Source organism: Mytilus californianus, unplaced genomic scaffold (assembly GCF_021869535.1).
Source record: "Mytilus californianus isolate M0D057914Y unplaced genomic scaffold, xbMytCali1.0.p SCAF_11, whole genome shotgun sequence".
NCBI classification, from domain to species: domain Eukaryota; kingdom Metazoa; phylum Mollusca; class Bivalvia; order Mytilida; family Mytilidae; genus Mytilus; species Mytilus californianus.
Window position 1 is genome coordinate 16,122,870 of NW_026262593.1, and position 19,233 is coordinate 16,142,102.

Here is a 19,233-nt window from a genome sequence, read left to right on the forward strand (position 1 = left end):
TTACCATTAATTGTAATTCGAAACAAACGAAGAGATATATATCTGTAATGAGAGAAACACAGTTAGTCAACGTTGGAATACCATTCAATTGGCGATAAACGTTATTGTCTTATCTCTGCATAAGACCTAAATGAATATTTAAAAAAACTTTAAACCTGAAGGAAATCTCTTTTTGTCTTTTTTTTATTACTACTGGTAATTTGTAGTTATTGAGCGTTTAACAACATTCAATATAAATAAATTTCCAGTTTACTAAGCATGCAATTGTCTAAGTTGGGTAAAAATAAATATATTTTAAGTAACTGAATACTCTAATAAAAAAAAAAGACAAAGGATCTGGGGTATTCATCCATGACACAAAATCAGTACATGCACAGCTGTGTTTGTTGAAGCATATGCTGTGAATAATGATATGTGAATGTATTTATTTATGCATATAATGCATATTTATCGTATGTTATATACATTATGTATATTTGAATTATTTTGAGGGCCTTAACATATCAGGTTTTAAGACAATTGTTGTATGCTATTAGTACAAATAATTTATCAAGAAATTGTAAAAAAAATTTGCAATCGATTTATATAATTTTATGTAACAAAAACTCTTGTTTTTTATTTACTTTTTTTTACAAAAAGTACAGCAAAAGATCTACAAATGTAATATAATAATAGAAATGGAATGTAAATACTATAAACTCATATTCATGAGTCCCGTTTATATAAGACATGTCTATTGTATAAAATTTTACACATGCTTTGACCAAATGAGATGTAATTATTTTTTGTTGATGAAAATTAAAATAATGTTTTACTTTTTGAAACACTCAATCCATGATGTCGGTTTAAATTCATTCAGTATCCAATAAAATATTTATTGGTTTTGATTTTAGTTTTAAACTTTGGAGATCTATACTTTTTAATTGTTCAATTTTACAAGGTAACGAACCTATATCTATAGTTTTCATCATAACTATGAACAAAAAAGTAAATAGAGTGTATCAAACGTTTTTTGAAAAATAAACAATCGTCCATACCAATTGTAATCCTTTAAATTTCCTCGATGGTAGACACTTTGAAAAAAAAATAAAAAGGTTACAAAATATTCAATTTTGACAACAATACTTTTAAGAAAACAAAACTATAAATAAAAATGAAAAACAAATAGTAGAAAAAAATCTTAAAAGAAGAAGTACGGCGAAAATCAATTTATATATATATATATAATATGCAGCTTCATAAATATTCCTAAATATGTTAAAATTCCAGGAATAAATAATCCCTAAATTAACATCCATACGCGTTATCACAAACTGTTGGTTATAAGTTCCTAAAATGTTGTCACAGTACTAATCAGCAGAGCAGAAATGAATATTTGTACTGGATGTAGACTGCTGTTTTTGTTCATTGTTGTAGTTGGTTTTATGTCTAGAACTGTTTCATTGGAAATTATACCACTTCTCCTTATTTTCTAATTTTAAGGTATCTTTTGTGATAAAGAAAAACAAGACATAGTAAACTTTGTAATGATCTGCTATTAACATAGAATTTCCTAATGACAAACACATGAAAATAAAGATAAAGACAAACAATGATGAGGGTTCTTATAGAGGGCAGGTACACGACCTTGTGGCTAGACTGAACTCATTAGTGAGTTCTCACCCATTTTTTTTTTATCTTGATCAGTAAAATCATTAAACGTTACATGAACGAAAACAACTCTTTAATATCACACACACAAACATTCAAAGCAATGCAAAAAATACAAATAAAAAATGTAATTAAGGGAAGACAAAAGTATCAAAACTGCTTATGTAATATAAGACCAATTGATTCAAAATTGTTTAACATATCCAAGTGTATTTCAATGTCATACAGTAGCTTGGTAGAAAGTACAGAAAACATGATTTTGTTTGATTGAAAGAGAAAATATGCACGTAATTTCAATGCAGAAACCTAAAACATTTATTTTTGTTTGAAGTATTGCTAAATAACAACAGATGCGTTCAATTTCATATTTAATTTGATTCTAAATGGTCAAAGCTATTACAAATTTAATTGAAATGAGATCATTTACTTGAATCAAATACATACTTATTGATTTAATAATATTCATTCCTGTACCGTATATGCATCGATTTTGAAATGTTATTAAGATATTGAATGTTGATTCCATTCACTGAAATTAGTATTTTCCTGTCTACTTTTGTATATCTTTTAATATTTTACTTACCACATAGGCACTTTAGCTATTTCGGGGTATAGCAGGTTGTTTGTACTTGTATATGAAACTACTTAACTTGCTACTGACAAAATGTCGACTACGTAATATGATACTTCACTTCACAATGTGTCTATTTAACATCCAATAACGGCGATCGTTTGTAAAAACTTTAAAATATCTGATCACGGCGTTTTGCAAAATTTTAATAATATTTCATTTCACAAGTATATAATTTGCAGTAATTATTCTTTTTTGATATAATGAATCCCTAGTGCTCGAAAGAAACCATGCTTAAGGTAGTATGGAGGAATCAAAACAAAGACAACACTGTTCACACTTTCCCAGAATGTAGTTTATATCGTGTTATTTTCAAACAAATGATAAAGGTATCTATCTCGGAACTTTTTTTCATTCTACAGGTTGTCAAAAAAAAAAAAAACAAAAACAAAAAAAAAAACACACGTTTTCTAATGATTACATAGGAAAAAAGATTTTCGTCGTACTTCTTCTTTTAAGATTTTTTTCTACTATTTGTTTTTCATTTTTATTTATAGTTTTGTTTTCTTAAAAGTATTGTTGTCAATGTTAGATATTTTGTAAATTGAAAGAAAACTTAATTACAGAGTTTTAAAATTAAAGATCACTCTCGTAAAAAAAACCCAGATCATCGTACTTTCTCTCTGGTTATAATACAAAATCCAAAAATTTGTTTCATTTTTAAAATTATCTGAATCATCTTTCCCTTTAAGTCTAAGGTTAATCAGTCAAAACAAATTATGTTTTTAGAAATAAGTCGTCATAATGGAATTAAATCACATAATTTTCCAAATATAATTGAGAAAGCTTAGAAATCAATTACAACCCTGTCTCAACATTTGCTTATTTTATTAAAAATCTAGACCAATCTTTTTCTTCTATTTTACGATCCAAGATGGTGGAAGATACCGATACTACCTTGACTAATTCAAATAGGCGGCAATGATAAAGAAAACTATTTGCACAATTTTGATATTGATAAATGGCAAACAACAAAAAGTCTGCATATTGTACAACGTGGTGTAATTTACTTGATCGTCTATGTCATGTTATTATAAAATTTGTCCCATTTAAAGGTTCATCAAATCTTCATTCATAGTTCTCACCATCATAGTGATTGATAGTTTAAGTCGTAGGGGACTTCAATATTTTTATTTGAAATTTATTGAGTAGTACTCTGCATGTGCATTCTCCATATATAACAACAATATTAATCATTTTTATTGCACTAATTCTAATATAGTGTTTGTTTCATATCAATTAGTGTAAAAAAGAACTACTTAGATTAACACTTGTTAGGTATTGTTGAAAGGTAAGCACTACTCAGAAAAAAAACCAGAATGTTTCTGTTGAAATTTGGAAATTTAAAAATATTAAATATTTGAAAATGTACATATCTTGTATACATCGACAACATGTACTTCCAATTTCTATGTAAATAAACATAATCTCGAAACAATTACTTCATTGGCCTTTAGAGTTGAACAAGGAACAAAAGGAATGGTTGATAAAGATATATTATTAAATCGCGTTTCAAATATCAAGTAAGGAAACACTATCCCTTCTTCAACTTATTGAAAAAAGATACAGCCTTTTTTGGGCGATGGGATTTTGTTTTGATTTATATAAATACACTTTTTTAGTCAAACAATTGTATTGCAATAATTTTATTGTCGTCCTGCAAAAATCATGATCAACAAGTTTAATATCAAATCAGCAGCTATTTATTCTTGGTCTTTCTGATGTCAAATTATTTGTCTTTTGTTAAAGGTACCGACACAACAAAAATGTTACAGATTTTTGTTTCACTTGTATATTGTTTTTTCTAACCGTTAGAAGTGCTTTGTTTTAAGTTTATATTATAAAAATAAAATCATATTATCACCCATCATCTACTAGTCTGCAAAGAATTAATCTATAGCTCAAATCTGGGAAATATGACAAACGTCAATCTTTTGATTCACCTCTTCTCTGTTTCTTATTCACCGGAAATAACATTTCACATTTAAACTATTTTTATGTTTCACTTAGGTTGTGAAGAACGTCTTCATAGATTTCTATAGCAACTATTATATATTCTATATTAATGGGGTTTTATTCTCTAGAGTCGAATTCTGGGGATTCAATAATTTTCGTTGGTAACCTTTTTTTCTAGGATCGAGAACAAATTGTATTTTCATACATATTTGTGATCTAGGTTTGGTAACTTTTATAAATTTACTGTTTTCAAAAGTATGAATTATTCGAAATACTAAGGATTTTCTTATCCCAGGCATAGATTACCTTATCCGTATTTGGCACAACTTTTTGGAATTTTGGGCCATCAATGCTCTTATACTTGTTTGGCTTTCTAACTATTTTGATCCGAGCGTCACTGATGAGTCTTATGTAGATGAAACGCGCGTCTGGCGTATCAAATTATAAGCCTGGTACCTTTGATAACTATTTACACCACTGGGTCGATGCCACTGCTGGTGGACGTTTCGTCCCCGAGGATATCACTAGCCCAGGAGTCAGCACTTCGGTGTTGACATGAATATCAATTATATGGTCATTTTTATAAATTTACCGTTTTCAAAAGTATGAATTATTCGAAATACTAAGGATTTTCACATCCCATGCATAGATTACCTTATCCGTATTTGGCAATTTTTTTTTGGAACTTTGGGTCATCAATGCTCTTCAAATTTATACTTGTTTGGCTTTCTAACTATTTCGATCTGAGCGTCACTGATGAGTCTTATGTAGACGAAACGCGCGTCTGGCGAATCAAATCATAAGCCTGGTACCTTTGATAACTACTTGCCCTTTATTTTAACTGAAATTTCAGATAATATTTAATTAGAAAAAAAACTTGTTTTTTTTTGTTACCCGTCTCGTCACAATACATGGTACTGTAAAATCTTCTTAATAATATCAATTATATAATATTAATTATAATTAAACGTTATAACAGTCTGAACGTGTGGCATACTAAACGATTAATTTTGAGTTAGAATCACTTAAATTTGTAATACTTCATTTCTGTAGGCCAAAAAAGGTTATAAGCTTGTCTCATCATACAGAAATTTTATATTCATCATGCATTTAATTCATGGTTTACCTCTATCAATAAATTGAACGAAACGAAGAAACCTACGAGAAAATTGGTACCCCATGAATAAAAAATAAAGTCATAGTCTGTTATAAAATAAGTTGATATGAACTACTTTTTTGTATTGAATTATTGACATGTCTTTCCAATATTTACTTAATTTTAATAGCGGGTTAAAAACTAGTTTCGAATAGTGCAGTAAACACTTACTAACTGCAATTTACCAGAAGTAATAAAAAGAAGACAAACAAAAAAGTTAAACCTTAGGGTAAAACGAAAACCAATATGAAATATTCTTTTTGTTTTATAGTAGATCCATAAGATTTCTTTTTTATTATTGATTTAATATTTATTGAGATTTTATAAACATGTTTTGTATAGTCTCAATTGCAGTGCACCATAAGTATCTGCTATAAATAACCAGACGTAATTTTAAGTAGTGAAATAAAAAAATCAGCCGAATTGTCTTGGGTTCTGATGATCAACCATGTACAATTTTAATATCAAAGTAAAATTAGGTCACCGGTAACCATTTATGATTTACGACGACATAGTTACGTGGATACATTTCATCATTTGGAAGCTGAGAATGGAAATGGAGAATGAGTCAAAGAGACAACAACCCGACAAAAGAACAGAAAACAGCCAAAGGCCTCCAATTTTCTACAGATTAAATCTTGATTTTTTACAGAGAAGATATAAATATCTTAATATTAGCAGATGTTAATCTTAATATCTGTCACGTGATTGTTGGTTGTATCTTAACGAAACTTTACCATTAATTTTAATTCGAAACAAACGAAGAGATATATATCTGTAATGAGAGAAACACAGTTAGTCAACGTTGGAATACCATTCAATTGGCGATAAACGTTATTGTCTTATCTCTGCATAAGACCTAAATGAATATTTAAAAAAACTTTAAACCTGAAGGAAATCTCTTTTTGTCTTTTTTTTATTACTACTGGTAATTTGTAGTTATTGAGCGTTTACTGCAATTGAGACGATTCAAAACTGTTTTTTTTTTTAAATCGCAAATAAAATTAAGTAAGTATTCAAAAATACATGTCAATATTTCAATGCCAAAAAACTTCATTCATATTAACTTATTTGAAACCTTTATCATCACACCGTGGTTTTACGAGAACAAATGAAAATCTTTTAAAACTATGAATTGAGTTTAATTGTACTATTTTGATCGTAAATAAGTTAAATATATTAATTGCTGAGAATTGTGATCATAGTTCTCACTGAAACACAAAACATATTTAATCTAGATTAGTTCAAGAACTTCAGTTGAAACAATATACTCATGCATTTAATTCTTGAGTTTTTCACTTTACATATTTAATTCATCGAAATCAAGGACAAGCCATCGAGAGTTCTGTACTTTTTCAAAGTAAGACCTCTTGTCCAAAGTATAAGCATTACCAATTCGTTACAAAATTATTTAAACTGCTTGGAAAATGGAGATATAAAATGAAAGTTTGCATCTGTTTAGAACACAATAATATTCAGATCACCTGTTTATAACAAATATCGATAACGTTTATTGATTAATTGTACATGTTAGACTGCCACGAATTCAATACTTCAATATTTTTTTCTTCTTTTGTTACAATGGAAATGAAACAACTAAACGTCAATATTAAAGGGGTAAATTCAGTAAAAAATCTCCCATTGACTGTAATGCTAATCTATGTCTTGAATTAAATTTATACCTGATTTACCTTTAGAAATTAGAAAACTTCATATATCATTCATGAAAGTACAAATGTAGCCCTATCATTTGCAACAATAAAAACATAGGGTCATGCGGCATTTTTGGGCCTTCACATGGCCTTGTTTACAAACACTGTAGATTCGCACTTAATTCCTTCACTGACCCCCATTACTTTTCAACCCTGTAGTAAAAAAATTTAGTACATTCAGCATTTATTTTTTTTTTTTCAACTCTAGTTTTTATTCATCTATCAAAAAATATTTATTACAAACATTATCTACCAATCAGAAGAGCACATGACTTCAGTTTTACACAGAAAGCTCTCCCCCAAATGGGCGGTCCCTGATGACGTATATTTATTTACTGAATTTACCCCTATAAGGGACTTTTTAGTAGCTTTTCCCTCTTTTTTTATAATAATCATGTAATGTATCCAATTTTCAAGTTCAAGTTTCAATACAACATTCATAAATGCTGAACTTGTAAAGATAGAAGAAAATTTATACTACAGCCCATACTGCTGCTAATGTATATTTGGTATATAAAGTTGCATATTGACTGTTTGTAAAAGAATGGTGTAAAATACTATGCTTAATAAATATGAATTGTTTTCTGTGTTTGCTTTGACCAGTATTGCAAGTACATCTAGAAACTAAAGTCTTGATGTACTCTTAGTTAAATTTTGCCTTATATGGAAGTGTTTGATTAAATACCCTGAAAAGACCACAAAAACACTTTTCAAAGGCTTTTTTAAGTAGTTTCATACAGAAAAAACCAACAATTATGTTTCATTTTACTAAATTTGTGTTTTAATTACTTGTAAAGTTCACAAAATGTCATTATCAATCTCTCTGCAGAAATTCCTGTTACCCCAACATCAGGATGGTTTCTTCGCCAAAACTAGACAGACAAAACTGAAGTAGAAAAAAGTGCCAAATATGAAAAAATAAGACTGGGTATGACCAAGCTTTGCATTTGGAAGATTAAAGTAACAATTTAAAATATTTAAAAGCAATTATTTAACATAGTAATCCAATTACAAACATTTCAACACTAGTTTCATAGATGAAGGGCATGTAATCATAAAAAGTTATCTACAATTTTTTTTAAATAAAGAAACGCAATGCGTTATTTAAAAATAAATGAATATCTTCATGTGCGGTCAGATTATTCAAGTGTTAAAATATTTGAAAAGTGCTTATTTACAACTTGTTCTACAACTTAACATGGTGAAACACAGCTAAAAAAAAATACACTGTCAAAGGGAGGTAATTCTGATTTTCCATATGATTTTACACATAATGAGGAGAAATATGTGCAAAATGTGTTGTAAAATGGGGGGAATATTTATGCCTTTCATTGATATCATAACTCTCAAGTGTAATATCTATTGTTTCGTTCAATCTGGACACAAAAACTGATTTTTACCATATACCCCATGCTTCCTCTCACAGTACACTCAGTGCATCTTGGATAGCCGAGTTAAACATAGAAATTTGTGTAAAAAACAACTTCAAATGGTTCCAAAATGCTTCCATTGCATTAATATACACAGGAAATAAGTTTTGTGATTATTGTGTGGCCTTGGACAAGTACAGTGACATAATGCATATTCTCCTATAGGGGTAAATTCAGTAAAAAAATCTCCCATTGACTGTAATGCTAATCTATGTCTTGAATTAAATTTATACCTGATTTACCTTTAGAAATTAGAAAATTTCATATATCATTCATGAAAGTACAAATGTAGCCCTATCATTTGCAACAATAAAAACATAGGGTCATGCGGCATTTTTGGGCCTTCACATGGCCTTGTTTACAAACACTGTAGATTCGCACTTAATTCCTTCACTAACCCCCATTACTTTTCAACCCTGTAGTAAAAAAATTTAGTACATTCAGCATTTATTTTTTATTTTTTTTCAACTCTAGTTTTTATCCATCTATCAAAAAATATTTATTACAAACATTATCTACCAATCAGAAGAGCACATGACTTCAGTTTTATACAGAAAGCTCTCCCCCAAATGGGCTGTCCCTGATGACGTATATTTATTTACTGAATTTACCCCTAAAGGAAAGGAAAAGGCTGTTATCTATAATTCTCTATGGATACCCGAGGGTTAATGCAACAGTATATGATATAACAACAACACAGGTGACATCTAAACGCTTATCACGAAAATATGAGTCAACGAAACGATATTTTAGTCACCATTTATATAACTTTCGTTTGCTCGTTATGAAAACATAATTTAGTCTTGAAATATTTTCCACTAGATATTAAGCATGAACCAACCAATCAATATTTTGTATGATATCAAATTGAAGTTTTTTTCCATAGGTTATGTCTATTATAGGTGACCGTACGGCCATCAAAATGAATAAAACCAGTACCGCATAACAAGCTATAAAAGGCTCTGAAATAACACAAGTTAATAAATTCAAATAGGAAAATAAACGGTCAGATCAACTTAAGAACATACTATAGAAATCCGTTTAAAAAGACTTGACTCATGATATCGACAAAAAGCACAGAAAAAACAAAGTAACAAAAAGACTGAAGCCACAAAGTACCGACCCGAGAGTTTTCACAGATTCGGAGTCTACTTCGAAGCTAATTACAACTAATAAAAATATCATGAATATTATGATACTTGTTTAGTATAATCCCATTGCAAAATACTGAAACAATGTACAAACTTTTAAGACAACCATCTTCGCTAGCCAAGGGTTGCGATCCACTTCCCTCCTCTCCACCCTTGGCGGATTGAGATAGAATTTCGGAGACACAAGGTAATGATTTTCATTGGTTGCAGTCGAAACTCGCTGCATCCAATCAAAAAGCGCCTATAACATGATCACGTGTAAATGTTGAAAGTGTATGTAAACAATTGCCACGTGCTTATTGTGCAACAAGTCTTTACATCCCTAAACATACGACTATATTTAGTGACATTAGTGAATGTTTTGAATCAACTAATAGAAGTTCCTGTGTATGTTTCTTGCACAAATGCATGAATGTCAACGTATATTTTCGTTTCCTGTTTAACCAAGTGTGTAGAATCTAGACGCAACCGTGTTTTTACCTCCAAATTGAAGAGTTCAAGTGCTACCATTGGTCAAGAATAATGTATTCGGAATAGGCGTGACTTTAATCTACCGATAGGTGGCGCTACATTGTTATCACAAATGTTGGCTTAATCTGCCAAGGGTGGAGAGGAGGGAAGTGGATCATAACCCTTGGCTAGCGAAGATGAAGACAACAGGCGCATCAAGATTATTTATAGATAACTTGAAAGGGAATGATTTATTAAAATCACAAATAACTCTGTATACATGTTAACAATTTAAAAAAACATATATTTAGATAAAAATGAAGAACAGAAGTAAAACACGTAAGGAAATGCTGTAAAATCCACAATTAATATACAAAAATATAAGATAGCAATTCTTGGAAGGGAAACATTCTAAACGCGAGAAATATTTTTGATAACATACTGAAGAGATATGAGATATTAATTCATAACTAAAAATCTACAACATATATTCGAATAACTTTCGAACACTCCCTTAACATATGTAAACTACGTATACTGTTGTCTCAAATAACTAATTATACGAACTTTCCTTTCAATCTTGACAAAAAACCATAAGCAACGGAACAGAGATTTTTATTGAAGTTCTGTAACTCTAAGTCTCAGTAGGGACCAACAAACATGTATCGGTAATGAAAATACTGAACGTTCTGTAAGTGCAATGATCGAGATGTAAAACCTTAAGAAATATATTGCAGACATTTCCAGTCCAGCAAAACTTATGACAAATTTTAAATTAAATTTGGAACTCTTTGTATGGAAAAACTTAAATAAAAATTACAACTAAAAACATTAATAAACAATCAATGGGTCAGTATAATTATGTCAGTTTTAATCTTTTCAGTATAAATTAAAAAAAATAAAGATTTTGGCTACACGTAAATGGTACAACAATTGAACAGCACAAAAAAAAGCTGATGACATTTCATACCCAGGAGAGTGACACAAAAATAGTATTATTGACTCACCATAAAGATGCACATTCTCGATAAATATGGAACTTGTAAAGACGTTAAGTCAATATGCTAACAATAACAACCATTTCATTTTATAATTATATCTAGTTAAAATTTGTAGTTTAAAAATCGATGACAGATATTGCCAGTTTTGCCTATTAAACATGGAATAACATTTATAGTCATACAGTGTGAAAATTTACTATCTTCTCTGAATTATAAAATGGTTAAAAAGAGCAATAAATATTTCATAGTCTAATGGTAAGGAGACTGGTAAGATGAGCTGAACAATCAGATGTTTGAAACAAAAAACTGAGATTGTAAAATTCTTATTACCACTAATGATCATATACAGAAGCAATGAAGTAAATGGTAGCCATTTTATTTTAACATCTAATATGAACTAATCATATGTTTAAAAAAAGGAAAGGAAGTTTAAAAGGTATCATAGTTTTAATTATTGCATATTGGTGAAGAAATTTTAGATAATTGCATTTATATTTCATAAATAAGCCCTTACTAAAAGTTTGCATCCTTGAATCCTTACTTCACAATTTCAAAGATATACTGATAGATCTAAGGGACAATTAGATATTTTATTTCATTGACATGCGATGTGATAGTTTAAAAAGACTTACTTTGGATATTAAAATATTCTGTTTACCTATTTAATTTATATGGAGCATATGGTATATACATTTCCCTTAATTATTTAATGTCAAAGAAGGTTTCGTGATACGACAGAAAAAAACAATGAAATCTAAAACGCTAAATGTTATGAACGATATAAAGGAGATATTTGAACATCAGAAAAACTAATGATAAAACGATAAAATATCTTATAAAATTCAACACATATACAATGACTCTCTGATTGATCGATTGAGTGTTGCTTACTTAACATCCCGGAGCAATTCAACCCTATGAAGACACCAGCACAGTTAGTGAAAAGTTATAAAACATTGCTTTAAAAGGATTTATAAACGGACGCTGAGATCATGCTTTCTTAGAATAGAAAAAAAATCCGTAATTCCGTTCGTTTAAAATAATCGATTTTGTTTGACAGAAAATATTCACAAACTGTTGTTATTTGATGCTTCAATAGACGAATGTCCATAGATAAAATTTGATAAATAACATGCTCATACTTGCAAAACAGATCAGGTATGTTCTAAACTGGAAGCTCAATTTTTCTTCTTTATCAGGAAACAGATGTGAAAACGATCTTCACCATTTCAAAGAAAAAGGAATAGTTGAACCTTAAGTATACTAGTATTTTGAAGAATTGTACGAATTCATAAGAGACAGATTTACACCTGATAATAAAACAAACTTGATACTCATAATTTTTAAAGTTTAAAGGTAAAAAAAGAGAACAAAAGAACTAACTCGTGGCAAAGTAGTGACAATAACATCATTTACTAGGTTTATGTTTTTACCATTCTGATGACTACAAAGTGTTCCATAACAGTTAAAATGATACAAGCAATAGTTTATTTTCAACAAAACAGATTTGAACCTCAAGACACAACTAGATTTTACAATATAAAAAAGGAGATGTGATATGATTGCCAATTAGACAATTAACCAAGTTCTAAGTAGTTTTAAGCATATACAAGTCTATTTCTGCAATTGTAGGTACATTCACATCTCTTAATTCTGGATCGTGACCAAAGCGATGCCAACTTTGGTAAATGTCCAGAATTAAGAGATTTGAATGTGCATAAAATTGCAAAAAAAAAAGCAAAAAACAAAAACAGATCGATGTACATTGATAATGAATGGAAAAAGTATAATATTATTTGAAAACAGAGTATTATAATTATATTGCAAATGAAAACCGATGTTTAACGGAAATAGGAATTGTTGGATATGTTATAGAAGTACATGGTATGAGAAAAACATGGCCAAACAACACAAGAGCCAATAAAGCATGGATTGGACTAAGAGACAGAAAGCATTTGAAATTACATAAAATATAGTGAAGCATTGAAGACAAAGTCAGTTTCCTGTAATTATTGAATTTTAGCCGATGAAGAAACTCAGACTAATTGAGGCTAGAACCTTTATCATGTGTAGATACACAATTGTTTAAACTGCAAATGCATTAAACATTATATTATCCTGCATAGAAAATATTGAACTGAAAAATATAAGTAACCATGTTTCGCGATTCCCAAGCATAACACAATATCAATATGTTTCCCGATTCCTAAACACAAAACACAATGTCAATATATGTACAATTGTGATTTTTGCACAAGATACCATTCCAAATTAAATACAATTTGACAATGCATCATGATGTTTTCTTTCGATAGATTATATTTCCATAAGAAAGCTTACAGGATCATGCTGTAAAAGAGTGGTGAAAGATACCAAACGTCATGGCAAAAACCAAAGAAGAAAAAGAATACTTTTGTCTAATCACTTTTATCATTGACACCCGAAAAAAGATTAGTGAATTTTCTATTAATTACGTTTACAATATTCATATAGTATTAAGAATAGAAATTGTCCACAGCCAACTATTAATAGTGATATTGTTTATTGTCCACAGCCAAATATTAATAGTAATATTGTTTATTGTCCACAGCCAACTATTAGTAGTACTATTGTTTATTGTCCACAGCCAACTATTAATAGTAATATTGTTTATTGTCCACAGCCAACTATTAATAGTAATTTATTGTCCACAGCCAACTATTAACAGTAATATTATTTATTTAGCTTACAACTTTAGTCTGTTTTAAAAGGGCGTTTCGCTATCTCATATTTCGCAAGGCAAACAGGCCTTCATCTGAAAAGTTTGTTATTGGGAATCCGAGATGATATCTAACAGTTTTATGTAGATTTGATTTATATGTAACATATACATGGGATCTTTTCATTATTCTAAGTTTCTTCCACAATCAGTGTATACACACTCTGTAAATTAACACCAAACGGAGATGAGACGAAAGTAGTATGTTGATAGTCGTGAGAAGGTAGGCAATGCTAGCGTGATCCTTACGCCGGAATTACACAATAAAAAACCAATGCAACTGCAATAGTACTGACTGCATGCTGATTGAAAACTAAGGGCATGGGAAAGGGCAACAAGAAGAATGTTATTGGTGGAAAATGTACTACGTAAATTAAAAACGAATTACTCATATTTCACTAGGTGAGACAAAAATCACAAGACAAATACTTAATTATTTCAGACGTAAGTTTTTTTCCCCACAAAAGACTCAACATAATCACGAAAGTGTAGGGTATTGGTAACCAAAACTTGAATTAATCTTTCATAATGTATCATCCGGCATCATCATAATACCTTTTAAAATTATGTATATTTCATGTTTGTAAAAAATGATGTATAATTATAGATTATCGTTGATCATCTCAACGAGATTGATTTTCTCGCTTGATCCGGTACGGCGAAAGTGACAAAAGCAATCGAGTTGAGTTGACCAATGATAATCTGTTTATCGCTTTTTTTTAGCTATGACAACGTTGTCAATTTCATGTCAATTTCATTGACAACGCCACGTACCCCGTTGGTTTCTAGCGATAACTTTTTAATATTACTCGACTACGCTGAGAAAGGAAATTATCAGTCAGCAAGATCAAAGGAAAATTTCGTAAAATAGCGGTAATTATAGATTATCGTTGGTCATCTCAACGAGATTGATTTTCTCGCTTGAGCCGGTACGGCGAAAGTGAGAAAACAATCGAGTTGAGATGACCAATGATAATCTGTTTATCGCTATTTTACCTATGACGACGTTGTTAATTTCATTGACAACGGCACGTGCGCCGTTAGTTTCTAGCGATAATTTTTCATATCACTCTACTGTGCTGAGAAAGGAATTTATCAGTCAGTAAGATCAAAAGAAAATTTCGTAAAATAGCGATAATGTATATTTTTTAAGTGTGTGTTTAAATAAACGAATTACATCAGTTTGTTTGTTTCCAATTAACAGTGTCAGTTATACTGTACCAGATGGACATTTCGACAAGTAATGTTTCTTCTGTGTTGTCCGAGGCCAAAACATTTAGAAATCCATAAAAATAATACAAATATTTTAGGGTTGATTAAAAAACAATTAATATAACCGAATCCGTATAAAGATTAAGGCCGTGTTCACATTGAGCTATATTCGGTGTGGTGTAAGTGTACTCTACACTTAAACTAAACTATATTACGTTCCCATTGTTAAAAATCAATGTCTCATGTAGTTTAGGTTTTCAATACACGCAGTCGATAGTCAATGTAGGCCTTGTGTGGGTTAAGTGTTCATAAAACTAGATATTAAGAACGTGGATTTTATTGTGAATATTTAAGGAACTTACAAATATTGAAAAAATGATTATAATAATCATATGAATTAAGTAATTTTCCTATTTATATGACAAAAACTCAAAATTTTTTTTAAAGTTAGTACCAGTCCAGACTATTCATTTCCAAAATCACCCTATGTTGTGACTGGGGAATAGAAATATGGTCACTTGGATCTTCTTCCGAATGGCCGTAAAACCCTTGCCAAAGTGGGGCGTCCGTTTTGCTGTGAGGGATGTACAAGTACTAAGCCACGTCCGATCAGAATGGGAACATTACATCCGAATGTCAAAATATTTGCGCGTTAAGAAACTTTGCAAAAACTCTTTTAAGGGTCCGAAGGTGTCCTGTTGCAAGGCAAAATTTCTGTCCCTATCCAATATACTCGCAGATTTCAATGGCAGTCCGAATTGCCCCGATCTTCATATCGGACGGCCTCTATTACAGGACTTTACTTTTGTATTTATTGTAAATTTATTCTCGACCTGACCATGCATGAAATATTTGCCACTGGGTGTTAATCAATCAATCAATCAATCAATCATTTTGAAAATCCTTTTTTGGGCTATTGTTATTCTGTTTCAGCCCGCGTAATCATGACATCTTTAGAACTCTCAAGGTTTTCCAAATCAATAGAACGATTTGCTTAAGGTAAACACCATTCATCTCCGTGGGACAAACTATTTATTTTATTACTTTAATAGAAAAAAAATTTTCAATAACATACAGGATCATTTTTTGAACTCCATGCTGAAATTACTCCCTCCTCCCCGCCCTCTATTTTCAAGAAATCAAACAATTTTCTCACTTCCCTCCTGAAACATTAGATAGAATTGAATTAAAAATTCCTCTGTACATTTTTAATTCAATTCTATGTAATGTAAATGTAAATTACGTGTACATGTTGTTTACTGGTGTGAACAATATTCATGTACAGGTGATGAAGACCGATGTACAGGTGAGAACAAATTTAATGTGAAACCAGTGTTCATTACATGAAACTAATTGTAAACAGGTTTACAGTACGCAACATTTGGTGTGAACACGGCCTTAGATCTTTACACAAGGGAAATATATTCCGAGATGTACAATGATATAAAAAATTTCAGTAAATTTTAACCCGACCAAAGCGCAGAAAACAACCCAAGGCCATCAATGGGTCTTCAACACAGCGATAAAATCCTGCACCCGGAGGCAGGCTTCAGATGGCCCCTAAATAAAATGTGTACTAGTTCAGAGAAAATATGGACGTCACACTAAACTCCGAAACATATAGATGAACCAAAACATTCCTGGGCTGGTGATACCATCTTGGACGAACAGTCTTCATGCAGAGATATCTTTAACAATAAAACAAATAATAATTATATATTGTCTAAACTGCAAATGCATTAAAAATATTATCCTGCATAGAAAATATTGAACTGAAAAATAACCATGTTTCCTGATTCCTAAACATAACACAATACCAATATGTTTCCCGATTCCTAAACCTAGGACACAATGTCAATATGTTTCCCGATTCCTAAACACAGGACAGAATGTCAATATCTGTACAATTGTGATTCTTGCACAAAATACCATTCCAAATTAAACACAATTTGACAATGCAACATGACGTTTTCTTTTGAAAGATTATATTTCCATAAGAAAGCTTACAGGACAATGCTATAAAAGAGCAGTGAAAGAAGTTTTTGTTTTAGTACTCACATTAACAATATAACAAATAATAATTATATATTGGATTTTTGAGATAGACAGCAAGTCTAATGAATTTGACTTCAGACGGTTTTTTTTCTTGCTGAATATCTAATATACATTTATGATCCTGCCCTGGCACATGAGATCATCACAATACATTGTTTTTATTAATTTTTCTTTGGTGCACAAAGTGTTTCCCACATCCGTCGCATGGTGTTGACTGATACGTGATGAACAGTTACTAACGTATTATATTCATTATGACAAAGTCCGAACGTTCTCATAAAACCATCAATATAATGCAATTTTAATCCAAGTTGTTTAATACATAAGGAAACATACACATCTTCCAGATGAAAAAACGGAACATCTTTTGATATTTCAATAACCTTTGTGACAACGTTCAAACTGGTGATGTATCCAGTACCCGAACAAAAACCTGGATAGGTTTTTTGTGGATAACTTTTAAGAGAAGCATACCATTTAGATCGTGAATTTCTAATAGGCCTTGCACTTTGCTTACAGTTTCCTCCAACGGCAGACTGTAAAACTTTGGAGTTTTCATTTATGACTCGAGTTAGTCCAGGAATATGAACGTACATATCGTCATCTGTTTTCATAACGAACTGTGCGTTTTTACAGTATTTGGTTGCCCATTGATAACCCATCAATGTTTTGTAAGTGAGATTATTGTACGCGTCCTTAAAGTTTCCCAAAATAATATCTTTTGTTTGGACGTTTTCATTCTCTAACTCTTTAGTCATTGGTGATTCGCCAAGAAGAAATACGTATCTGATATGTCCTTTGTTCATTTTTGTATGCGTCAACCAAGTCTCTCTTATGGCGTTTCGACTCAACTTATTTTGAGGAGAAGATGTTATCATAATCAGTATATCGATAGACTCGTTTTTTGTTTTACAAATATCTTCATTGTTTATCAGAAATTGGAACTGTTTTGAAAAGCATCCATCACATTTATATGGCTTCTCTGTTGGTTTAACTTTAACAGGACTATTGTGTACACGTGAACGAGTTGTCAACGTTTCAAACTGTAGGGTAAAATTTTTCAAACCACCTTTGATATCATCTATCATCCATGATGTTTTCTTCAAAAGAATAAATGATTGTTGTTTTGTGTACCACATTAAGGGAAAAAAAGTACTGAGTAAAATCGTTACTAAAATCAATCGTAAAATCTCCCTTCGGCCGATTATCCATTTTTCACGTGCAACTTTCAACATAAGGACAGGTTTTCTTTTTAACAAGTTATATGTAAATGCACCTGAAATACAAGTAGAGTAATGGAATAGTAATATATATGTATATTCGGATATTAAATAAACTCATCAGAGATACCAGGATTGAAATTTTGTACGCCAGACGAACGTTTTGTCTACAAAGGTTCCTTTATTATGATTGTGTGCTATTAAATCGGATGCGTGAGTTGCTCAACGATAATGTTGAGGAAACTGTTTTGCGTTCGTTGCGTTGGTTGATATAGTCTAACGTTTGATATTGCCAGTTCTTATTAACTTCCATTTTTGAATTTATCTTGGAGTTCGGTATTTGTATAATACTTTTCCCCCATATATTTTAACTTTCTGGTGCATTTTTTAAAGATACATTCGTGAGTTTTTGTTTTCCAAATAATGAATAAATGATATAATTACGCTGATTGTTTTGCAAATAATACATTTTTCGTGATAATACACATGTCTATGACAACCAGGCGAAAGATGCCAAATAGACATTGAAACTTAAGTTCAAGACAAACTAACAACGCCATGGCAAAAACTGATAAGACAAACAACAATCTAAAAAAAAACACATTGTAGAAAACTAAAGACTGAGCAACACGAAACCCACCAAAAACCCAAAAGAGTCAGCAGATCCTGATCCACATATGACACCCGTCGTGTTGCTCATATAAGTACACATTCGGTGATGTCACATTTGAGGAAAAAAGACGGGATTGTGATTACCACGATTGGAACATATCCATCGTCATCTGTAAAACAGATATTCCATAACGTTCAACCATCTTGAATTTTCGATTAGATGACCTAAACGTTACCAC

The 19,233-nt window shown here is 30.7% G+C and overlaps 2 protein-coding genes across 3 annotated transcripts in view; both read right to left on the reverse strand.

Moving 5' to 3' along the window:
• Positions 1-19,233, reverse strand: part of LOC127719662 (beta-1,3-galactosyltransferase 5-like) — a 115,538-nt gene that overhangs the window by 59,316 nt on the left and 36,989 nt on the right. Inside the window, exon 1 of one of the 2 annotated variants that reach the window (XM_052225893.1) lies at positions 2,234-2,612. The exons of the other annotated variant lie outside the window; for it this stretch is intronic. The gene's annotated coding sequence lies outside the window, so the exon portion shown is untranslated. Of the gene's footprint in view, positions 1-2,233; positions 2,613-19,233 lie in introns of those variants that run through there. 2 annotated transcript variants of the gene reach the window in all.
• The window catches only part of LOC127719664 (beta-1,3-galactosyltransferase 5-like), a 38,098-nt gene continuing 35,673 nt past the window's right edge, over positions 16,809-19,233 (reverse strand). The window contains exon 2 of the mRNA XM_052225896.1: positions 16,809-18,438. Coding sequence (XP_052081856.1) covers positions 17,324-18,397 — 1,074 coding nt within the window. The 5' untranslated portion in view covers positions 18,398-18,438 and the 3' untranslated portion in view covers positions 16,809-17,323. The remainder of the gene's footprint in view (positions 18,439-19,233) is intronic.